The 25,709-nt window shown below is 41.0% G+C and overlaps 1 protein-coding gene across 4 annotated transcripts in view; it reads left to right on the top strand.

Annotated features, from left to right (window-relative positions):
• The window catches only part of INF2 (inverted formin, FH2 and WH2 domain containing), a 78,869-nt gene that overhangs the window by 28,057 nt on the left and 25,103 nt on the right, over positions 1 to 25,709 (top strand). For all 4 annotated transcript variants that reach the window (XM_031953142.1, XM_031953143.1, XM_031953140.1 and 1 more), the window contains exons 2-8: positions 5,260 to 5,659; positions 9,326 to 9,441; positions 10,057 to 10,216; positions 11,061 to 11,094; positions 16,356 to 16,497; positions 18,259 to 18,400; positions 24,390 to 25,187. In XM_031953142.1, coding sequence (XP_031809002.1) covers positions 5,269 to 5,659; positions 9,326 to 9,441; positions 10,057 to 10,216; positions 11,061 to 11,094; positions 16,356 to 16,497; positions 18,259 to 18,400; positions 24,390 to 25,187 — 1,783 coding nt within the window. In that variant the 5' untranslated portion in view covers positions 5,260 to 5,268. The remainder of the gene's footprint in view (positions 1 to 5,259; positions 5,660 to 9,325; positions 9,442 to 10,056; positions 10,217 to 11,060; positions 11,095 to 16,355; positions 16,498 to 18,258; positions 18,401 to 24,389; positions 25,188 to 25,709) is intronic.

Genomic DNA, 25,709 nt, shown 5'->3' with positions numbered 1-25,709 from the left:
TTCTCAGTATTTGATCCCGCCTTGTATTCTTAAAATACTCAGCTTTCCTTTCTTTTAATAAACTTGGTCATGTTATTTACAGTTGATTTTTTTTTGTGTTGTATTTTGCTTGGCTATTTGTTTTATTAAAACAACAAAAAAGGACCTTTGCTGATGTCACCATTTTGCTTGCAGCAAAACGCTGAGCATTAAAGACAGACTAGACAGGATTTTCCTGAAATAATCAGGGGGATCAAATTGGACTGGCAGCAAGACATCAGATGGAAGTCGTGGGAAAAATCCTTTGACCTGAATTGCTCTAAGGAACTTAAAAAATATATACAAACAAAAACCAGAGTTGAACTTCTCCTTCCCTCCCATGCCTGTACTAAAGACCAATCAGATGCTAGCTGGGATCCTTAGGCATTATGTGAAGACTCACTGGAGTGTCCCTTCCACACCTGCACAGAGGCAATTACCCAATCTCGATGGGCTGAATCCCATCCTCCCTGTCCCACTTATTTGTCCAGCTGCTCCACTGTGAGGTGGAAGAAGATTCTGGATCCTGCCCTTGGAAAGCTCATATTATGATTGGAGAATCAAGATACCCACCCAGACATTAGAATTCCCTAAGAGTTCAAAAAAGGCTATAAGTACCAATGAGAGTAAAGTCCAATCTTGGGAGCAGTAAAAGGCTGTCTAGCCCAGCTTCTCTCATTTTACTGATTCAGACCTGGGAAGGGGAAAGGACTTGAATAAGGTCACATAGTGACTTTTTGCTGGAATCAGAACCTGTAGGTTTTTGTCCTCCAATTACTCCCACAGTTGCTTAGGATGGGGAAAGACTTCCTGTGAGTCAGGAATGTTCGTGACCAAAGAAAGCTGGGGCAGATGGAGAAGGCAGCCTGGTACCCATGTTCAGATAGTTTGGAGGCTGATGGAGGGGGTAGAGGGAGAATACAGGAATCAAAAGTTTCTCAAAAAAAGAACATTAATGGGGGGGGGCTGGTTTGGAAGAAATAACAAGAGGACTCTGAAACTCGTCATAGAAGACATTTGTGGGAGGAGAATGAATGGACTATATGAATTGCCTTGAGTAACAATCCTTAACTCCCTGCCCAGGCAGAAAGACCACACTAAGGGGCCAGCTGGCTGAGATTAGACAGAACTCTACTCCCTAAGAACCTTGGGGTCAGCAAAGAAAGAAAACAGCTTTTTCCCTTATGTTGCCCTCCTTCCCTCCAGCCTTGTGGATTTTGTGTCCTCGATGACACCATGATCTCCCTTAGGTAAACAATCCATCTGTACTCATAACTTCTCCGTTCCTGACTCTGGGTTCTATTCAGTGTCCCAGACACCACCCTCTAGTCTTTTTAGTGTAACTGTAATTGTAACTGTCCAGCTGCTGTCATATTGTGGCCATGTGACTGGCCCACTTCTTGCCTCATCTCATAGGTAGGAAAAATAAGTAAATATTAGCTCAACTATTATTCTACTTTATTTCTTGTGGTTACACACATAAATCCTTAGGGGTTGAGAAAAGGGATTTTGTTAAAGTGACTCGTAAGTAGGGTCACTATAGGAAGCTTTCATGGAGGAGGTAGAGTTTTCATAGAACCCAGAGATTTTTTTAAAATAGCTTTTTTATTTTTCCAAATACATGCAAAGATAGCTTTCAACATTCACCTCTGCAAAAACTTGCAGAACCAAGAGATTTTAAAATTAGAAGGAACTTTAAGGATCATGTTAGGAATGATTTCCAAGGCTTGGAAAAAGGAGGCAATTTTCCCCCTTGGCCCTCTCCCCATCCTTCTAAACTCTTCTAAAAATTTGGGAAAGGAGGCAATGATCAGGAAATTGGTTTTTGTTTTTCCTCACCTTTACCTTTGGACTTTGACCCACAGGAGCCCTGTGGATAAGGAGTGCTGTTTCAGATTTTGTCTTGATGCTTGGGCCCTGCCCAAGAAGCTCCTCCCTTCTGGGGTTTGAAAAGAAGCCTCTGGTTGGATCCAGAGTCTTATTTTGGGTGAGCGCAGTGCTCTGATCAATAACATATTGTATGATACAAAAATCTTCCTGCTTTTAAGGCCCTGATTTCTCCTTGCTTCTAACAATAGAGCCCTGGGAAGGGCCAGTTTCAATGAGAACACCTGGTTCTCTGCCCGAGCCAAGCTCCTCCAAGGAATGAGGACATTCCTTTTTGATGACTCAAGCCCATCAGCCATGTGAGCCAGGTGCTACTGAGGGGCCACTAGGCTAGAGACAAAATGGACCCAGAGAGAGCCAGTTAATAATGGGAATGATCCTCCACGATGAAGAAGGGACAATGTGGCTCATACCAGTCATCAGACTACAATTAAGGGGCAACTGATTTACAGATAGAAAATACCTCAGGGACAATTTAGTCATACCTTCTTATATTGTGGTTAAAGAACTTGAGTCCCAGAAAAGGCAAATGAGTAGTGACCTTCACCCTAAAGCTAATATTCTAATCCAGTCTTCTTGAATCTATATTCCATATTCTTTCCACCAGGCTCTACTGACTTTTTCAGATTTTCCATTCATGGGTCTCCACCCTTGCTTGTGAATATTCATTTTCACAATCTAAAATATAAAAGAAACCTCAGATCAGGAAAATGATTATTATAGTGGTTCCCTGAGGATATATGGAAACTCAGTGACAGCCCCACATGGTATATGTGCCTTAGTATATACAGGCCCCTTCAGCAGTGCCTTGTGGCTTATAGGAACAATACAAGCTTATCAGCCCAGCATTCCAGGAGGACTTCCACATTCTGGCCCCAACATACCTTTCATTCGTTTTAGATTACTCCCAGTTTCATCTTGCTTTCTTCTGTTTCTGCCTGTTTGCACAGGCTAGCCATTGCCTAGTCCTGGAATGTGCAGTCTGTCCTTGTTTCTACCTGTTAATGTTCTTCCTTCCAAGTTTCACTCATGAGCTACCTCCTTCATGAAGCCCTCCCTGGCCATCTCCAGTCACTTTCCCTTCCCATTTTCCTAGAATACTTTATCTAGATCCCTTCTTTGACCTTGTTAATTTTATTTTATCTTTTTTTTAACCTTATTTTAAATTTATTTGAAGATATATTGAATCCTTGCAATTACATTGTTAGATACTCGAGGGTAGTTGTTTGGTCATCAATTGTAACTCACTCTTTGTGACCCTATGACCCATAATATACCAGGCCCTTTTAACCACCATTATTTTTCCAGTCTCTCCAACTTCATGTTCATTATTTCTGTGACACCATTGATGTCATCATCTGTCATCCCCTTTTCCTTTAACCTTCAATCTTTCACTTTTCCAATGAGTCTCATTTTCTCATTATGTGCCAAAGTAGTTAAGCTTCAGAATTTGACCTTCCAATGAATAATCTAAATTAGTTTCTTTAAGAATTGCCTGATTTGATCTTATTGCTGTCCAAGGAATTTTCAAAAGTCTTCTCCAGCATCATGATTTGAAAACATTGATTCTGCCTGCGGGACAACTTTCTGTATGGTACAATTCTGACAGCCATGCATTGCTACTGGAAAAACCATAACTTAAATATGTAGATTTTTGTTGACAAGATGACATCTCTGCTTTTTCAGTATGCTATCCAGATTTTCCATAGCTTTCCATCCAAAGAAGCATGCATTTTTTTGAAATTTTTAATATTTTTCAAATTACATATATGAACAATTTTAACATTAATTTTTAAAAAGTTTTCCTCTTTCCCTATTTCCTCCCATGTCTTCCACTTTAAGAAGGCAAACAATTTGATATAGATTATACATGTAAAGTCATGGAAAACATATTTTCAAATTAGCCATGTTGCAAAAGAAAACAGACTTACAAAGAAAAAACGAAATAAAAAAAATAATATTTAAAAACTACAGCATGCATCTTTTAATTTCATGGTGGCAATCACCATCTGCAGTGATCTTTGAATTCACTTTGGGGATAGGGATTATATCAGTTCCTCTGCCCAAATAAGCACTTAATGTTTGTTGAAGGGGACATACTTAGGAAAAGGATTGTAAAGGAATCATAAACTATTCTTTCCCTGGATTTGCTGGCATTGTCATTGTATATGTGCCCACTGGTATAGAAGTGGTATGCTAAAAATGGGTTGCCAGAATAATGAGTAGGAGCAGGATGATGAGTGTTTAAGATTAGTTTATCTAAAAACTATAGTCATTCAGCAAGCATTTATTAAGTGCCTACTATGTGCTAAGAACTGTTCTACATTCTAAGGACACAAATAAAAGCAAGTATGTGTTCCCTTTTCCCAGATACTGATGTTCTTCTATCTAGGAAGGCAACTTCATTCCCATTCCCTAAATTATATTAAGCCCCTTTCCCACTTTTATGCCTTTATAGATTCATGAAAATTTCCCGTCATGTATTGGGCACTTTTATCTTACCAAGTCTTTGATAATGCATAATGGCAGCACCATGAACAGTTTCTAAAAGCAACTAGGGGACAACTGAACTCCCATGGGTGTTGGCTATCAGTTCATAGAGTCGAGTATCTGGAGAGCTGGGTGACATTTTAGAGATGGTTTAGTCCATTGCTTTCATTTTAAGAAATAAAGCTCCAGCAAAGGAAAGGAATTTGCCCAAAGTCACACAGCAACTTGATAGGAAAGTGAGAGCTAGAATCCCTATGCCCAGGATTAGAGATGGGAGATGGTATCACTTTCCATTGATTCAGTTTTAACATCAGATATCACATTCAAAACTCCTGAACCCTAGCCCAGTTCTGAGAGGAGTCGGGAAGACTTGAAGGCTTTCAGACATTTCTTAGCTGTGTCACCCTGGCCTAGTCACTTAACTTTTGCCTGTCTCAGTTGACTCAATTGTAAAATTGGGGTAATAACAGCACCTAATTCCCAGGGTTGTTGTGAATCTCAAAGAAATAACTGCTTCAGGAGCATTTAACACAGTGACTGGCATACAGTGAGTGCTAAGTAAATTCTTGTTTCCTTCTTTCCTTCCATATCTGGACTTCAGTAAAACCAAGAGTTTGAATTAGATGATCTTGAAGGACCCGTCCTGTTATGAAAATCAGTTATTCACAGATGTCAAGTGATTTGCCCACAATGACACTGCAAAGTTAGTGGTAGAAAATGGAACCGGAATCTGGGTCTATTTTCTCATGGGGTGGGGTTGTTTCCTTAGACTGATCCATTTTTCCCGCCTTTTGATTAATGATCCAAGGACCTATGCTGTGTTGATATATTTGTTTTTTTCCTTTTGTTTCCCTCCTTATCCAGGCTGGCAAGATGTCAGGGAAAGAGGGTGTGCAGAAGAAATGGGCTGCCCTGAAGGAAAAGCTGGGACCCCAGGAGGGGGACCCCACCGAGGCCAACCTGGAGAATGCTGAGCCCGAGCTCTGCATCCGCCTCCTGCAGATGCCCTCTGTGGTCAACTACTCTGGATTGCGCAAGCGGCTGGAGAGCAGTGATGATGGCTGGCTGGTGCAGTTCCTGGAGCAGAGTGGTCTCGATCTGCTGCTGGAGGCCTTGGCCCGGCTGTCCGGCCGGGGGGTGGCGAGAATCGCAGACGCCTTGCTGCAGCTCACGTGCATCAGCTGTGTGCGGGCCATCATGAATGCCCACCAGGGAATAGAGTACATCCTGAGTGACCAGGGCTATGTGTGCAAGCTCTCAGAGGGTAAGAGCTGCCACTGGGGGGCTGGTCAGGCAGAGAGGGGCGAGGCCGTGGGAGGAACCGGGCAGTCAAATGGGCCAAACATGGGAGGGAAGAGTGTGGTGGTGGTCGAGGAAAAAAGGGACGGTTTTCTTCACGGTCAAGGGTTCTGGGTTCAAATTCTCACTCTGCCGCTAACTAGACATATGACCGGAGGCATATATATACACACATATACACATACCTTTGATCTTGACCTATGTAGACCTCAGTTTCTTTTTAAAAAAAAAAAAAAAGCCCTCTGGAGACGTTAGAACACTATATAAATGAGTTTCTTATCTTTCATCTTCTTCTTCAATATAATAAGGATTGAGACTTGACATTTGAAATGGTTTCCAATTCTAAGTGTCATAATCTTTGTTCTACTCTTGGTATCTGGGCTCAGTCCCCATTATTGTCCAATGTCCCTAAAATTCTAGACAGCTCTAAATATAAGATAGACCGAAGAGCTGCTACCCCAGAGGGAACGCACTCTTGGGATGTGGCAAGTTCCCCGTCACTGGGGAGGTAAGAGAAGCTGAAGAAGAATCTTAGTTAGGTACAAATGAGACTAGATGCTTCATTCCAATTATGGGGATCTGTGAATCTGTGGGAGAGGAAAGAATTAGCCTCCACTCATGGAGCGGGGCAGAATAAGAAATAAACCTAGTCATTGAAGAAGCACGGACTATGAGCATCGGGTTCAGTCCCTAATTTTACAGAGGAAGAAATGACCTGAAAGAGGGTAAGTGATTTTCCCAGATCTAAAAAAGTGGCAGATGAAGATAAGAACCTCGAGCTCCTTCCTCTATCCTGCACTACCAGTCAAGCTATAATAGCCATTCTACATTAAAGTTAGGTGGGCTTAGGGAAGAAATCACCTCCAGCTGGGGGAGATCAGGGAAGACTTCCTGGAGAAAGCAGCACTTAAACTGGGCCAGAAAGAACTGATAGGATTTTGACAGCAAAGTTAAATGAAGGGTTGTGTGTAGGAGTGCTCCAGGCCAAGGGTATGGCACCAGTCAAGTCCCAGAAGTGGAAAAATGCAATGTGTTCAAGGAATGACAAGTCACTCAACTTAAATGGCATAACAGGGGTCCTCAAACTACGGCCCATGGGCCAGATGCGCCAGCTGAGGACGTTTATCCCCCTAACCCAGGGCTATGAAGTTTCTTTATTTAAAGGCCCACAAAACAAAGTTTTATTTTTTTATTTTTTTTACAAAGTTTTTGTTTTTACTATAGTCCTGCCCTCCAACAGTCTGAGGGACAGTGAACTGGCCCCCTATTTAAAAAGTTTGAGGACCCCTGCATAGAGAGTGCGCATAGAATATAATAGGATCATCACATTTTAGAACTGGGAAAAAACTTTGGTGATCCACTGGTATTTATCTTATACTTGAAGAACCCAGAGAGAATTAGTGTCTTTCTTGTCCAATGCTGCACAGACAGAAACAGTGGAATTCTGACTGGGTTTGGGACCTTGTTATGAAGGGTGTCAAATACAAAGCCAAGGAGCTATGGCTTTATTCCAGAGGCACAGCTCTATCCCATAGCAATAGGGAGCTAAGAAAAGATTTTTGGGCAAGAGAGGAACATGATTAGAAGTTGGCTTTTGACAATCAGGCAGTTCTTCAAATAGATCACTCTTTGTCAGTATTAGTAATGTATGGTCACAGGCAATGCAGAGTCAAGGACACAGTCAGAAGGCTTTATTTCTAAATTTCTCTGTGTTTTCTCTGACTTCGAGGTCAACCACATCAGATCTAGAAAGTACTAATAGCTAGAATTCATCTAGGTGCTTTAAGGTTTACAAACTGCTTCACAGTTTTATTCTTTTTCCTCACAAGAATTTAAATATCTGGAGAGCAAGTTCTGGGTTGTATAACATTAACATTTATATTGGCCTTTAAGTTTTGCAAAATATTTTGTCATCTTATTCTCACAACTGTCCTGGGAGAGGGGTATTATTATCATTCCCATTTTTCAGATGAGAAAACCAAAGCAAGCAGGAGCAGCATGATTTGCCCAAGAACACATAACTAAGTATCTGGGACCAGATTCGAATTCAGATATGTCCCAATATCCACATCTGATGATAATAATAGCAAATATTTATATATTGTTTGCTATGTGCCAGGAACTGTGCTAAATGCTTTGCAGTGATTATCTTATTAGCTTCCCAACAACTCTGAGAGGGAGATGCTATTATTATCCCCATTTGACAGTTTAGGAAACAGGGGTTATGTGAATTGCCATGGGTCATACAGCTAATAAGTTTCCAAAGCTAAGCTCAAATTCAGCTCTTCCCAACTCCAGACCCAGCACTATACCCACTGTGTCTCCTAGCTGCTGCTGAGAAAAGGAAGAATCTTAGGACATATAATATAGCATATTAGTCAGAAAAAAACCAGCAGAATGTAAAATTTCAGACCTTGGGAATTATTCAGTCCAATTCCATCATTTTATAGATAAGGAAAACCAAGACTCAGGGAGGCTTCTCAGCCATTGGAGTCGTGTTAGTTTTCACAGCTAGATCAAAGATGCAGAATGTTGATGAAATTTGGGTCCCTAGCCCTGTTTTAGGGTAGCTTGAGGGAAGGAGGGTCCCATTCTGGATGACCTCCCCCAAGGCCCTTCCTCTAAGTTGGAAGATATCTAGCAAGTGACACAGAGAAACACCCCAAGTGCCTGTGGGTGTATCCTGGCTCTGTTAACTTCTCTTCAGGACTTGTTCTTTCCACCTAAGTGTTTCAGAAAGCAGGTCAGGTGGGGGAAAAAAGTCCCACATACATTTGAAGTGCCTGCAGCCAGTGGGGATGGGGGAAGACAAAACCGGGTATCCAGCCTTCATCTATCAAAATAACAGTTGGTGCTGAGTTTGAAGGGGAAAAAAACCAGACATATTTACAAGTGCCAGCCGAAAGAGAAAAATTTTCACAGAAAAATCCTTAGAGTGGGCTTGGTATTGACAGCCAGGGAACCTGAGCTAACAGGCTGAGGGTGAAGGTGCTAAGTTCCCAGAACTGCACTATGACTTCTGGAGTCAAGCCTCTTGGATGACTGGGACTGGGCTTATGCCCGGACAGAGCAAGCTGGTTCCTCAAGAAGGAACACAGAATAGATAGACCTGAAGATTCATTCCAAGCCCAAGGCTTTCAGTTCTAAGCCTTGCAGTGAGAACAACTTTGTGTGGACCCAATTGTGGGAGAGGAACTGGAGAAACAAACCTAGGCCCCATGGTCAGGAAACTCAGAGTTCAAAGAGACAGGAAGAGCAAGCCCTCCTCTGGCCCAACCCAGCCCTATCCTCAAAGAACTTGAGGTTTAGGAAGAGAAAAGACGGAAGAGAATTAGAAAACAATACAGAGTATCATGTGGCTGGTATGGTGAACTGGGTCAATCACTACCCTTTTCTTGGACTGTGGTTCCTCATCTATTATATAAGACATACTCAGTGATCTCTAAAAGTCCCTCCAACCACAGCCTTCTGAGATTTTGTATAACTATAGATGTTATAAAAGTTCCAGTCAGAGAAAGGTCATTGTTGATTGGGGTAGTCCAGGAAAATTTCATTGTTTGGAGGGACAGTAAATATAGCATTTGGGGAAGAAAAAATACCTTTCACATTCTCATTTCCTTTCTCTCTGCAGCTCTGGACACTTCTAATGTGATGGTCAAAAAGCAAGTGTTTGAGCTGTTAGCTGCTCTCTCTATCTACTCCCCCGAGGGTCACAAGCAAACTCTGGATGCCCTGGACCACTATAAGGTAAAATTGAGACAAAATTCCCAGAGGAATCCTGGTGAACATATTGGAACCGAGAGGCCAGGGAACCTCTTCCCTAGAATTCTGTGCTAACAGGAGAAGACATCGCCATCCCCAATCACTCACAAACACATCCCATTGCTGAGCAGCCTTACATACAGAGCCCAGGACAAGGAATGGGGCGGAGGGGGGGGGGGGGGGGGAAGAGCCAGAGAAAAAGAAGCTACATCCTTCCATTGGAGAATCTGCAAAGAGTCGAACCTCTGTCCTAATATGAGAGGGAAACACAGCTTTGTCCTCAATGAACCCTAATCTAAGGGGAAAGATGGGAAGGACATAATTGAAGATCCCCTAACAATGTCAATAGAGTCTTCTATAGAGACTCTTTGAGGTTGGAGCCTAGGTTTGTAGCTCCAGCTCCTCTCCCACAGTGGAGTCAGTACAAAGCCATTCTTACTGCAAGGCTTAGAACTGGAAGCCTTGGCCAAACCCTAAGGAACAGTGGCTGTCACTCCATCAAGCCACCACCAATAGGGCTATCTGGGCATGGGAGGGAATGGGTCCCAGCCAAGCCCTTTGATCTCCCTTTCTTATCTCCCTTATGTCCCTCATACCTAGATGGTCAAGAGTCAGCAGTACCGCTTCAGTGTCATCATAAATGAGCTCTCCAACACAGACAACGTTCCCTATATCATCACGCTGTTGAGTGTCATCAATGCCATCATCTTGGGCACAGAGGAGCTCAGGGCCCGAACTCAGCTCCGGAATGAGTTCATCGGTAACTAGCTCTGCTCCTTCCCCTCCCTTCCTGAGGAAAAAGCTGAAGGCAGGAAGGAAGCCTTGACCCAACTTCAGTGAGAAATTAGGCACTTACCCAATGATAAAAAAAATACATCCCCATTTCTGTAGTCCCCCAAAGTCTACAAAGCACTTGAACCATAACAGCCCTGAAAGGGAAAAAAGGAAGTGCAGATATTTTACAGATGAGGAAATAGGGGTCCAGAGAAGGAAAGAGATTTGCCCAAGCGCACATGGCTAGTAAATGCTTGGCTAGTAAAAAGCTTGGCTTGCACTCAGTTCTTTGGACCCACTGATTTTTTAAAATTTATTTTATTTTTAATTTATGGAAAAAACAAACATTTCCATAACAATAGTACAATAAAAAGATGATTGCACATGAAACTGCAATATTATGCACAATTTGCTATTCTTTTCAAATATACAGCAAAATTATCAAGTAATTTTTTTTTCCTTTTCTAAAATTTCCTCCTCTCACCCTGCCCTAGAGATGGTCACCAATAGAGACAAATAAGTGTGGGTATATATACATATATATTCATACATATATACATATACACATATATGACCAGGTTCAGGTCCGGTCTTTGTTCTTAGCTTGCTACAATTCCTTCCCTTCTTTGGGTAGCATTTTCCTCATCTGTCACACACAGAATAACAGTACTTTCCCTACCATCTCTCCTAACAATTAAATGAAGATAGAGCAGTATTCATCTATTGTTGTTGCTCTGCCAAGGCAAGATAATATACTCCTTAACTAGTGGTAGTCACTGATCTATCTCAGGTAACAAATATAATAATTGCTTTTGGTTTGATTTCCCCAGGTCTCCAGTTGCTGGATATTTTATCCAAACTAAGGTAAGTTCCTATTTTCCTGATCCTTCACCCCTCTTCCTGACTTCAACCCAATTCACTTTCAAATTTAAGAGTCTGTCCCCAAATCCCCTTCAGGCTTCCTTCCTGCCCCATCCCCTTCTCACTGATACCCTTCCAAAACAGCTGGCAGTGCAAAATTTCCATCAGATAGATTGGCTACGGAAGAGTCTTTGGACAGCTCTTCCTTGCCTCTCCAGCAGGGGGTATCCTGGCACCTGTGCCATGTGTACCATTAGGAATAATAGCATCACAAATTTAGAACTGAAATAGGAAGAAAAGGATCTTAGAAATTAAATCCAACTTCCTCATTTTATAAATGAGGATCTAGAGAAAAAAGTGAAGTAATACATATGCTAATAAGTAACATAACTTGATTTGAACCCAGGTCCTCAGACTGTAAAGTCCCAGTGCTCATTCTACTCTACTATATTGCTGCTGGTCATTATTCAACACAATCTTTGCTGTTAGGAAGTATTTTCTTTTCTTTTTCTTTTTTCTTTTTTCTTTTTTTTCTTTTTCTTTTTTTTTTTTTGGCAAGGCAGCTGGGGTTAAGTGACTTGCTGAAGATCCCACTGCTAGGATTTGAACTCTGATCCTCCTAACTTCAGGGATGGTTCTCTATCAACCGCACCATCTATCTGCCCCAGGACATATTTTCTTAATTACATATAGAATCCCTCAAATTCAATAAATAAGAAAATAAATAAAATTCCTTATTAGGAGTTTGCTGGTAAATGTTTAATAACTAGCTCTTCAACATGGTTTTAATTTTAATTCCCATTATTAACATTTTCTCCATCACTTTCTTAAGTCTAGATCACCAATAAACAACAAAAATACGAAAAACTAACATTTATATAACACTTATTACATGCCAGTCATTGTGTAAGCACTTTATAAATATTACCTTATTTGATCCTCAGAACAAAGGTTATTATCCACATTTTACAGTTAAAGAAATTAAGGCAAAAAGCAGTAAAAATGACTAACCCAAAGACACCTGGCTTGTAAGGATCTGAGGCTGGATTCAAACTTAGGTTTTGGGCCCAGAACTTTATTTACTATCCACCTGGCTGCCTTGATAAATCAAATACCGATTTATAACATTTGCTTATTTCCAAGGTACAAATGCCCATACTTAACATTTAAGAGTTGGCTCTAAGAACTGATCGGAGCAGTCGTCAATGCATCCCTGTTTGTGCTGTAACTCAAGCCCATTTTTATTTGTTAAACTCACCAGGATGAGGATTGGAAGACTAAATGCCATCTCAGAAGGATCTGTGCTTTCATTATCATAAATGTTCCCTCCAGCCATGTGGGTTCACAACCCATCCATGACTGTCCATCTTCTGCCAATAAACTTAGTGATGAATCAGTCTCAATGTCATGACGATGCAGACTCCCCATCTGAATTGAGCTATTGTTTGAATTAGTCATACAATATTAGGTCACCTAATTATAAGTTACCCCTCACTCCACTTCACTGGAGTGGAGTCAGAATCTCTTAGAAGTAGCTTCAGAAATTTCTTTGCCATCTCATGAAATCCATCTACATTGTCCTCTTCAAGCAAAAGTGTGGTAGTAAATATTTAACTACTCACCTTAGGCAGAAGAGGGAATGTATTTAAGTTAAACCTAAAACTTATAAAGCAGCAGTCATCAAAACCATTTGATACTAGCTAAGAAATAGAGTGGTGGATCGGTGAAATAGATTAGACACACATGACACAGAAATCAAAGCCAATAGTAATCTAGTATTTGATAAATCCCCAAACTCCTATTTCTGGAATAAGAACTCCCTATTTGACAAAAATTGCTGGAAAATAATGTCTAGAAACTTGACATAAACCTACATCTCACACACTATATCAAAAAAAATCAAAATGGGTATATGTTTTGGGCATAAAGGATGCCCAAAAAAGTGATAATTCACCAATCAGATCTTTGGAGAAGGAAGAAATTTATGTTCAAAGAACAACTAGAGAACAATATAAAAGGCAAAATGAACAACTTTGATTATATTACATTTAAAAGTTTTTGCATAAACAAAGCCAACAGAAACAAAATTAAAGGGGAAGTGTAAAGCTGAAAAAAAATCTTTACAGCCAGTGTTTCTGATAAAGGTCTCATTTGTAAAGAACTATGACAAATTTATAAGAATACAAGTCATTCCCCAACTGATAAATTGTCAAAGAATATGAACAGACAATTTTCAGATGAAATTAAAGCCATCTGTAGTCATATAAAAAATGCTCTAAATCACTATTGATTAGAGAAATGCAAATTAAAACAACACTAAGGTATCAGATTAGCTAAGATAACAGGAAAATATAATAATAAATATTGGAGGGAATGTGGGAAAACTGGGACACTAATATATTGTTGGAGCTGTGAAATGGTTGGCCAACCATTCAGGAGAGCAATTTGGAGCTATGCCCAAAGAACTATAAAACTGTTCATACCCTTTGACCCAACAGTGTCTCTACTGGGCCTGTGTCCTACGGCACACTTTTAAAGCTTAATCTGTATTAGTAACAATTTAACCATCACTTTCTTATGTCTAGACAATCAACAAAAAATAAATCAAAACCCTGGTTTATAACGTTTGCCAGTTTCCAAGCTGTAAATGCTCAAACCGATAACTTAACAGTTGGGTCTCTTGAGCCATTTAGAATTGACTCCTGCCTACAAGTAGTCACGTTTATACTCCTCTTAAGGATAGAAGAGGTTCTAGTAATTTATAGGTCATATCCAGATTTAACAGTGCCCCTTAATTATCCGTGTTTTACCACTAGACTACTAAGTGGTACAATAGATAGAGCCTTATTTTTTTCCCTTTGGCAAAAGATAGATTTATTTAGGGAAGAGTTAAGGACAAAATGAAGAAATATAGTAGACACTGGGAATGGTAAATATGGATTAGAGTCGGGAGAGCATATGAAAGACATTTACTCACAATTACTCAGTAGAAAGGGAGTACCCCATGAGGTTGGGGCAGGCCCCTGGCCAGCAGACTAAATTGTGAAAGGGACTCAGCACCCCAGAAGAGTTAGTTAGCTGTAAGGGGGAGAAGTGGGGTTAGCATAGTGGAGCTAGGGGAGATGCCCTGTGACATGGGGAAAGAGGAGAGACACCACAAGGCAGAGTGCCATGGTGGACTGACCCTAAGGAAGGTGGGCAAGCCTTACTTTTGAAGACTGGAATCAACTAACATCTTTTAAATAAATACCTATTTTGTTCCCAGAACTCTGAGGGTACAAAAAATGGAAAGAATGCTCCCTGCCCTCAGGGAGCTCACAGACTAATGAGAAAGACAACATACAAATTAGTATGTACAAACAAGATGCAAACAGGATAAGTTGGGGGTGATCACCAGAGGAAAGGAATCAGTAAAAAAAAAAAAAAAAAACTGAGTTAGAAGCCTGCCTCAGGTACAGCTCTGGGCAAGTCATTTAATATCTCTGAGCCTTAGTTTCCTCATTTATAATTGAAGAAATTGGACTCCTTTCCTTAGGGTCCTTCACAGCTCTGAATCTGTAATCCTGTGATCCAGCTGCTCCTTGAAACTTAGGTTTATAGCCCAAGGCATTCTCTTTTGGATGGCTCTTACTCATAGGACATTTTTCCTTCTTTCAAATTGAAACTTGCTTCCCAATGCAGCTTTTGTCTATAATTTCTTAGTTGTGCCCTCTGGTGTCAGTCAGACTAGCCAGCCTTTGAGACACTGAAAGACAGCTCTCCTGTCCTGTTTGGGTCTTCTCTTCCCCAGTCTATTTGGGTCATCATTTTCTTCCTTATCTTGGTCACCTTCATTCTGATCTACCCACTTTACTTTGTCTTTATTCTGATTAAACTCAGGAGTCCAGATATGTATGATAAGAGTAAGGTATGGCAAACAAACCTCAACCCTCTTATTTTGGATGCACTGTTTCTCTATTCACACAGACTAAGATAAATATGTCAAACTGTTAAGCTTGCAGTCCAGTAAAACTCCCAGCTCTTTTTTTGTACAAATATATATTATTTGTACTATTTTTATTCAAATATGTATTATTTGTACTATTATTAGTACTGTTTTTTCAATCCAGGTATAGGAATTAATTGACATTTTTCCTTAGTAAAAATAATCTTAATAGAGTTGACCCATCATTATAGCTTTATGGTTTGATGCTACCATTCAACATGTTAAATCTCTCTCCCTCCTTTGTGTAATTGGAGAATGTCTTAGATCCAGGAAACTAATAACAGCATCACGTAACACAAGACCAAGAGACTGTACTGACTGCCTTCCTGACCCCTTTCCAGTTTAATGTCATATTATTAATAATAACTCATTGGCTCTTGTTGATAAGGTTCAGATCCATATGAGTATGTTATCATCTAGTTGATAGCTCTTAATTTTGTTTCCTTAGGATGAGAGATTTTGGCAAATGGCCTTGCCAAGATACAGAGATACCTAAAGTGTTCCCTAGTCTATCATTCTAGTAATCAAGTCAGAAAAGGCAGTGAGATTACTCTGATATAACCTGTGCTTGATAAACCCATGTTGGCTAACGTGTTTGAAAAAGGCAGGAGTCCAACCCAAAACAATCCCAGAGGCCAGTCAGTTGTTTCTTGAACATTTCCTATGTGACCTGCTTTATGCAAAGGTCAAGAAGCAAGGGGAAGAGACTGGAAGACACACAGATTTAGCCCTCCAGAGTTTGACCTCTGCTGAAAATATAATAGGAAGACAATTTGATTAAAAACAAGCATTTATATAAGCCCTTCCTCCTCCATGTATAGCTCTGGGAATTCAAAAAGTAGGAAGGTATAAATCCCCAACATGGAGACAATATATACAAATGATCATACAAATGTCCTGCAACCCTGAGAGGACCTAGACATCAAACGTGGATTTTTATGGACTTGGAGGTTCTATGTGACCTTGTTTCTAGAGCTCCATGAAAGAGGCCCCGTTTCCTGAGCACCTGTATATGAGAACTTATTATTTTCAGTGGCTGCAGAGTGCCATTACAGCAGTAAGTTGGTAGCAGGCTGTCCTGAAGCAGCCCAGGAGAAGCCTGGACTTTTTCCTCCCTCTGTATGATGCTTGTGTGGAATTACTCAACCTTCTTGGTCACTGGGGAGGAAGATCCTGTTGCTGAGTGGGTGGGTTAGAGCCGAGATCTCTCCCCTTGCTCTCCCCCCTTTCCTGCCACCTGTTCTCTCAGTTCTGCTTCCCACTCTCCATCCTGCTGCAGAGACATTGAGGATGCCGACCTCCTGATCCAATGCGACACTTTTGAGGAAGCCAAGTCTGAGGATGATGAGGAGCTGCTCAGAATCTTCGATGGGATTGACATGAGCAATCACCAGGAGGTCTTCTCCACACTGTTTAATAAGGTCAGGGTCACAGTGAATGGACTCTGGGTTTGGGGAATCCAAGGGAAGAAGAAAAGGAAGTAGCCTTTAGGGTAAAGGGGAATTAGTATAGAATAAAAGGAAGAAACACTTCCTATAGAATTAGAAATTCAGTCATCTTTCAGTCATGTCCATTGCTTCTCGACTCCATTTGGGATTTTCTTGGCAGAGATACTAGAGGGGTTTGCCATTTCCTTCCCCAGTTCATTTTACAGATGAATAAACTGAGGCAAATAGAGATAAGTAATTTGCCCAGAGTCACACAGCTACTAAGTACCTGGGGTCATATTTGAACTCAGGGAGAGTAGTCTTTTCTTGGTACCATATCTACTATCAGACATTAATACCCCCAAATTAGAGGACTACTATTCAAATCCTAACTCTGATGTTTGTGTGGCTTTGGGCAGATCATTCTCTCTGAGCTGTGATAATCTCATTTATAAAGCTGGAAGTGGGGGAGAGAGGGAGAAGGGAAATGAAGATGGAATGAAATAATTTAAGGTCCCTTCTAGCTCTAAATGTTGATGACTTACAAGAGAATAGCCTTGGAGTGAGTTGATGGTAAAAATGTGGAAAAAGACTGAATTGGTTCAGATTTATCATCCAAAATAAGGGAGATATATTCCCAGTGCCTTCTGTTTTGATCAGCCATATCTGGGAATGGGCACTATGTGTAAATAGCAACCAATTCTGGTTAGTACATTTTAAGAAGGCCTCAGACAAATGTGTCTTGCAGGAGAACAGCTACTATGGAAAGAGAAAATATGAAGGCAAAAAATAATCAGTTAGGGGTATGGAGCCTGGAAAATAAGGCTTTGGGGAGATGAAAGATTCATTGAACATGGGATAAATGTTAAGACTTAAGAGGGGCCTTAAAGATTATTTAGCCCTATGCGGAAATATATTTGATATGCCCTCACTTGTATAATCAAAATCCAAGTCCTTATCTTTTCAAGTATAAGGGAGGTGTGAGAGGAAGGAAAGGATTTAGAATTCAAATTAAAATATATTTTACATGCATTTGAGAAATATTTAATGAAATAAATAAAATTAATTTCTAAAAGTTTTTAGACCAACTGCTTCATTTAATGGCAGGTCTGGGAATCAAATTCAACTCTCCTCCAGTTACTTAATACAGCAAATGTTCTACTAAACCACATTGTTAATCAAAATTATACAATAAATACTTAATAAATATGTACTATGTTCTAGTCTCTTTGCTAAGTGCTAGGGATACAAATAAAGGCCTTCAGATTGAAGGACTGGCACCTGCAAAAAAAAAATTAACTTGTTTTAGTCAGCCTTAGAAGGAAGACCTAGGAGTAAATGGGGAAATTAAAAGGAGACAAATTTAAGCTCAGTATGACAGGGAAATCTTTCTCATATTTATAGATATTTCGATTGTTTAGTAAGGTAATGACTTTTTTGTCATGGGGAAGAAGAAATAAAGTGATCCTTTCAGAAACACTCTTAGGGGAGAGGTTGAATAAGACCCCCTTTAGCTTTGAGATTTGGGGATTCTCTGGCCTCAGCAAGGACTTAAGTTGGGGAGACACTGGGACGGTGGTGGGAAGGTAGAACATAGTCATCTGAATCCTTGAACCATTAGCCTTGGACATGATCTAAGAAATGGACCTGATTGACCCAGGCTGGAGCAGAAGTCTCCTTCTTCTCACTGAGGGGAGAAGGAATCATGAGAAGGAGGAAGGGGAATGATTCTGACCATGACTCCTCCTCTTCTAGGTCAGCTGCTCCCCCATCTCAGTCCAATTACTCTCTGTCCTGCAAGGTCTCCTGCACCTGGAACCCACTCAACAGTCGAGCCTGCTGCTATGGGAAGCTCTGGAAATTCTGGTGAATAGAGCTGTGCTTTTAGCCAGTGATGGTAAGGATTGATCCCAGCTTTCCATTTCCATCCTCCATGTTCTGTCTGAGATAACATCATATAAAGGGGCCTTCCTCCCACCTTCTCCCTTTTTGAGGAACTGCCAGGGACACAGACAGCCAGGCCTGCTCTAAACCTCTTCCAACTCAAATACTGACTGTTTTAAACTCTGTTTCAGAAGAGATCTGATCATTTCAGGTACACTAAAATATAAATAACTGGCAAATGTTTACTCTAGGAAATTGCCCTAAAGGGAACAGGTTGAGAGGGCAATTCTAAGCCCATAGGAAAAATGACTTCCAAGGTCATTGCCAACCCCTGAGCTTCTGTGATTCTCTAAAGGATATTCTAATGGTAGAGTTTCAATAATTTTTCCAGGTAAGTAGGGACCACTCTGATGATGGGCAGCCTATACTTACATAGGACAAGTCTTGAAGCTATCTGGACTCTTAAATCCCATTCTAGCACTAACTTTCTCTCTGACCCAGGGCAAGCCATCTTCCTGGTATTTACTTACCTCTTTAGTAAGATGAGAAGGTTGGCTCAGATAATAAAAATAATAGCAATAATAACATACCTATCTGTATGTATGTGTATGTTTATATATGTATTTATGTGTATACACATACAATTTCCAGTCACTTCTGCTTTCTTGAGTCAAGCAAAACATATCCAGTCCTCTGTCTACTGCTTGGAGGCAGTGATTGTGCCCCATCCCTTATATTCTCCAGGCTGAATAGTTTCAGTTTCTTCATCTAACCCTTGGAGCATATTCTTCATTCCCCTCATTCTCTCAGTTGCCTTCCTGTGGTCATAGGAGGATGTGGCACAGGAACTGAACCAAGGAGTGTTAGAGACAGAAAGATTTTCAGTCATTTTTGGTCCTATCTGACTCCTTTTGTAGGGTTAGAAAGTACTTTCCTCACAACAATTCTGTGAGATTAGAGAATCCATGTATTATTTCTATTTTATAATTGAGGAAACTGATAATTGTGAGAGTGACTTTCCCAGAATTGTAAGGCTGATGTGGCAGATCTGAGACACAATCACAAATATTTTTCCAATTCCGTATCCTTATTACTTTATTATCCCTTTCCAGCTTTGATGTTCTTTCACTGCTCTGACTTCCTATAAAGCCCATCCTTTATCCCCGTACTTGCTCCTCCTTACCACCCCATTCATAACACTCACTAGCTCCTGAGTAATCCCTTAAGGTTCTGACCTGTCTCTTGGAGATATCGAGGCACATATTGTAATGTTTCTGAAAGGAAAAGGAAAGTTCACAGGAGAGGCTGAGGGAATGGGGTGAAATAAACTGATCTCTAAGCTTCCTTCTAACTCATTCTAGTCTCATTCTGGGTCCAAGGAAGGAGAGAAAGAGAGATCTCAGCCCTAAGGCTTTCCTATTATTATCCCACCCCCTCCCCATGGCTCCCAAACTTGTAAGAGTCCTGAGCTTATTCAGAGAGTTTCTAGTCCAGCCCAGACCCGAACAGAAATCCCATCTTCAGTTTCCCCCAGAATTGGTCCCCTAGTCATCACATTTTCCTGAGGTAGCCCACTCTTCTAGGAACTTTTTACCTAGACTTATCTGGAATCTGTCTTTTGACAGATTCCAGCAACTTCTGCTTTCTTGGGTCAAGCAAAACCTGTTCCGTGCTCTGTCTGCTATGCTCGGAGGGAGGCAGTGGCTGTGGTCCTTCCTATGCTCCAGGCTGAACATTCTCAGTTTTTGATCCTCCTGGGATATCCTCCAGTCGCCTTATTCTCCCAGTTGCCCTCCTGTGGACATAGGAGGATGTGACAGAGGAGTGAGTGGAAGAGACAGAGAGAGCTTTTCAGTCATTTTTAGTCCTTTCTGACTCCTTATTTGGAGTTTTCTTGGCAGAGATATTGAGGCAGTCTGCCATTTCCTTTTCCAGCTCATTTTACAGATGAGGAAACTGAAACAGACAGGGCAAAGGGACTTGTCCAGGGCCTCACAGCTAGTAAGAGTCTGAGATGACTTTTTTTGCTGAGGCAGTTGAGGTTAAGTGACTTGCCCAGGATCACACAGCAAGGAAGTGTTAAGTGTCTGAGGCTGGATTTGAACTCGGGTCCTTCTGAGTTCAGGGCCAGCACTGTATACACGGCACCACCTAGCCAAACACAGGCCTCCTTATGTGTCCTGACCAGAGCTGGAGGACACACATTGATGACTCTTCTCTATTTAGACACACTGCCTCACTTAAATTCCTGCGTATTGTTGGTATAGTGTTGACTCATAGAGCTTGCAGTTCACTAAAACCTCCCGCTCTTTTTCACAGGTATTCTGTGCCTGAGCCACAGGATTCTTACAAGTTTGGGAGCCATGGGTAGGGGGTGAGATAGTAATAGGAAAGCTTACACACTGTACTTGTGGAGCTGGCTTTTTGGACTGACTCAAAAACTTCATTTAATACATCTATTTATTTATTATTCATAATCTATTTAAGTGAGAAAAACACGGTCCTTGCCCTTTGGGAGTTCAGGTCTTTAGAGGAATGACAAAAATGACCTTTGGAATAAGGCATGGTTTGAAATATTTACAGAGTTCTCTCACCCTTGCTAGCCTGCCTTGTAGCTATCCAGGACCCTCCCCACAGATTTACTGGATCTGGATTAAAGGGGTTGGCAGAGTACATGCCCACATGTTATTATTCCAAGAGATTTTATGGTTCCAAGCCCTTATTTTACAAATTTCTTTATGGTTTATTATTTTTATAATAGCTTTTTTATTTTTTCCAAATACATACAAAGATAGTTTTCATCATACACCTTTGCAAAACCTTGTGTTCCAAATTTTCTTTCCCTCACTCCCCTAGACAGCAAACAATCCAATATGGGTTAAACATGTGTGTTTTTTCTAAACATATTTCCATATTCATCATGCTGCCAAGAAAAATCAGTTCAACAAAGGAAAAAAACATGCAAACAAACAATGACAACAAAAAAGATTAAAATACTGTGTCAAGCCCAACAAGTGGTTCATCCAGTAAATGACAAAGTCCTTGCCCCATCTGTCTCAATAGGTCACTTTGTACCTATAGATCTGAGTTTTTAAAATTGAAAGGAAACTGATACATTTTCCATCCTTTATTGTATCGATAAGGGAAACTGAGACTCAGAGAGGCAGGACTTGCCCAGTCACCTACCTAGTAAATCAGAAAGCCAGGATTCCAGACAGATTTCCTAATTCTCAGAGTCAGAAATTCAGCTTACAGGGTCACATATCAGTGACATGTTATGGCAGTGACATGTTATATCAGCTAGAGTCCAGCCTTTAAATAATTCCTTTGGGAAAGAATGGGGGAAGAAATACAAGTGAAGATCCCTAAACTCTCATCCTGGTCCTATTTGTTTTTGCCAACCACAGCCCCACTTTTTGATCTTAACTTGGGAAATCAGTCCCTGAAATTTAGTTCTTGCTAGGTGAGACAGGATGACACTTTGTTCTGTTTTTCAGGATTTAGTGGATGAGTCTGCCTTAAAAGAACAGTATTTAGAGCTGGAAAAGACCAGGACCTTAAAGATGAGGCCCCTAGAAAATTGAGGATATCCAGGCACTGTAAGAACAGAATTCAAAACCAGTAGATAAGAACATAAAATTTTATGGGTTCTTAGAGATCATCTGGTCCAATTAGCTCACTTTACAAAGAGAATGAGTGTCAGAGGAGGAAAGGGACTCCCCCAGAGTCCTAGGCCAGCCCTTTGGAGTCGAGTATCCATTCTAAAACATTCCAATCTGGTGATTCAGGCTTCTAAAATCAAGAGTCTTAAGGCACTCCCAGCTGGGAAGACTCATGGGCCAAAGGGGACGGAGATCCCTGCTGACAGAAGCTTGGGAAGCCTTGAGAATGTGCAGACAGAACACACAACCAGGGTCATGGGATTTTAGAGCTGATCAGCTAGTCCTAGTCTTAAAGTTACATTTATTTCAATTAACAAACACTTATTTTCTCCCACTCTTTGGGAAAAAAAGAAAAAAAGGATAAACAAAACCCTCAAGCAAAGCAAATTCCTATATTGACTACATCTGAAAATGTACATCTTATGCTGTAGCTTGAGCAGGTCACCTGTGTCTCAGAAGCTGGGCTTTTCTGAGCTGTGCTCTGCATGCTAGAATTGCACTTGGTCATTGTATTGATTGGTATTCTCGACTCTTTCATAGTTATTTATCTTGATAGTGTTGTTTCTGAATAAATCGGGCAGCTTCTGCTCACTTCATTCTGTATTAATTCGTAGCAATCTCTCCTCTGTTCTTTTGAAACAGTCCCTTTTATCATATCAAGTAAGGTGATGTTTGAAAATTATTTAGCATAACATTTGTTACCTAGTAAGCATTTCATGAATACTTGTTGCTCTCTTATTTAGAGCTTAGAGCTATGAGGGATCATAAGAGTATTTAGTCCAGACCTCCTTATTTTACAGACAAAGGCACTTAAAATACAGAGGTGATATGATCTGTTCAAGGTCACACAGTTAAGAATTGGCAGAACTGGGATTTGAATCCAGGTCTTTCAATTTTATATTTTCTATTTAATATTTTCTATATTATAATATGTTAACTGTATTCTTTCCACTATACCATGTTTTAATAACCCTTCCCTCCTTTTCCCTCAATTATCTTCCAAAATGGAAGTATATGCCTTCTTAGGGTGCAGTAATATCAGTTAGGGATCAATAATTAATAATGAATAAAATCAACTGGAGAAGATATTAATATCTCATAATGTGTTAAGACCGTCCCCAATTGATGGATAGTTCCTTAGTTCTTTGCCAAGACAGAGAACTGCTATAAATATTTTAGTACAGACGGACCCTTTTCCTGTTTTTAAAATCTTTCTTGACCCATCATTTTACAGAAGAAATTTGAGGTCTAGAAAGGGAGAAGAAGGAATACACCTAAGTCAAAAGGTTAGTAAGCGGTCAAATTGGACTCAAATCCTCTTTTGATTAATTCCCATAGTCTTACTCAGCCACGCTGATTCTCTAATAGTGTTCACTTTGATTTCTTCTAATTCTAACCCTATTTGGGCTAAGAGACTTTAATCTTAGTCTTGCCTCAGTCTAGGATGGAGGGGGCCCCCTTTTTTTCAGTAAAATCCCATTTTTCCACTCAGCCTCTCTGTCCATTTCTAGTCTCCCTTTCACTTCATTTAAACAGAATCAGAATCTCAGATTTGGAAAAAACTTCAGAAATTTCTAGTCGAACTATTCAACCCTACCTACCCACATCAAGAAGCCCTCTACAGTCTCCCTGATTCCTGCTTGTATTCTTCCATTGAAGGGGAATTATACTTTTTATAGTCCTAATCAATTAAAAAGTTTCGTTAGAAAATTTTTTCCAAAGTTTAATTTCAATCCTTGGTTCTGATTTTTGGGACACATAGGGAAAATATAAGCCCAATAAAAGGGAAGGAGTCTGAACTAAATATGCTCTTATTATTCCTCTCAGTTCTAAATTTATTTTTAATATTTTAATTTCAATGTTTTATTTTTCCAAATACATGCAAAGATAGCTTCTCACACTGACCTTTGCAAAAACCTTGTGTTCCAAATTTTTCTCCCTCTCTCCCCAACTTCCCCCTCCCTAAGACAGCAAGCAATCCAATATAGGTTAAACATGTACAATTCTTCTAAACATATTTCCACATTGTCATGCTGTGCAAGAAAAATCAGATCAAAAGGAAAAAACACAAGCTAACAACAACAAAGGTGAAAATACTATCGAGTTCTAAATTTATGAGCCTGTAGGTCCAGACAAGTCTTTCCTTATCTATGCGAAGTAGACTTCAGAATTTCATTCCTCTTTGATCTTCTGGTTGCAAAAAGACACTACTTGCTTGCCACCTCCCCAGTCCAGCTCTTGTCCATCCTTTCTGGGACCCCTTGTGCTTCTCTCCATTCAGCCCCTCGCTCTCTCATCACATTTATCTCCCTAACTTTAGTCTTTGTCTCTTCTTTGCAGTCCACGAGAGCAGCATTGAAGAAATAGTAGAGAGACTCCTATCCATGAAGATGCGTCCTCAGCAGAGCCCCAAGATCCATAGCCTGGTCAAGACAGCCCACAAGTGTATCCAAACGAGCCTGGACATAGTGGAACCCTCCCCAAAGGGCAGCCCGAAGAAAAATGCCTCTGGGCCATCGGCAGCCAGTGACAGCACAGAGATTGTTAAAGCCGTTAGCCTTCAGGCAGCCTCTGCCGCCCCTGAACCCCTCGCCCCAGCCCCTGCTGCAGCCAACCTTCCTCCACCCCCTCCTCCTCTGCCCAGCTTTGCATGGGCCCCGCCTCCAGCTACTCCTATGTTCAGTAAAGCCTGTGTCTCTCCTCCTCCTCCTCCTCCCCCTCCCCCTCCCTCTCTGCCTAGCCTGGATGGCATCCCACCCCCTCCCCCTCTGCCTGGTCTGGGTGGCATCCCTCCCCCTCCCCCTCTGCCTGGTCTGGGTGGCATCCCTCCCCCTCCCCCTCTGCCTGGTCTGGGTGGCATCCCTCCCCCTCCCCCTCTGCCTGGTCTGGGTGGCATCCCTCCCCCTCCCCCTCTGCCTGGCTTGGGTGGCATCCCTCCCCCTCCGCCTCCCCCTCCCCCTGGCTTGGGTGGCATCCCTCCCCCTCCCCCTCCAATGAATGGCATTGAAGAAATAGTGGTTGCTCAAGTGGACCATGGTCTGGGTTTTGCAAGAGTTCCAAACCACAGGAAAGTGAACCCTCCTACTCTGAGGATGAAAAAGCTGAACTGGCAGAAGCTTCCTTCCAATGTGGTGAGAGGTATGTCTAGTCCTGGGGCAGTTTCTTTCTAGGTAACAGGAGCAAGTCATGAGAGAAACCAGATGTTGCAAAGACGCACTGCGGTCTATGGGAAAGTCAGAAGGCCTGGAGAATCCTCCCTCTGACCTGGGCTTCAGTTTCCCCATTTTAGGTCTTTTTTGACTCTTACGTCCTGTGCACCTATGATTCAAACAGAGGGGAAGGAAAGGAGAAAAGATACTCCACAGATCCATCTCATCAATAATTTTCCCCTTTTTTCCTCAGCATGATTTGATCTTTCCCTAGCTAGTTCCCATTAGCTACAGAAGTTGGATATGGAGATGAAAAATCCCTTCTTTCTTTTCTTTTTTTAAGTACTATTTTAGGAGTACATGCAAAAATAGTTTTCCGCATTCACCTTTGCAAAACCTTGTGTTCCAAATTTTTTGTCCTTCCTCCCCAAGACAGCAAACAATCTGATACAGGTTAAACATGTTCAATTCTACTAAACATAGTTCCATATTTGTCATACTGGCCAAGAAA

Source organism: Sarcophilus harrisii, chromosome 2 (genome assembly GCF_902635505.1).
Source record: "Sarcophilus harrisii chromosome 2, mSarHar1.11, whole genome shotgun sequence".
NCBI classification, from domain to species: Eukaryota; Metazoa; Chordata; class Mammalia; order Dasyuromorphia; family Dasyuridae; genus Sarcophilus; species Sarcophilus harrisii.
The sequence above is the reverse complement of the archived record's forward strand: the minus strand, read 5'-3'. Positions and strand labels throughout refer to the sequence as shown.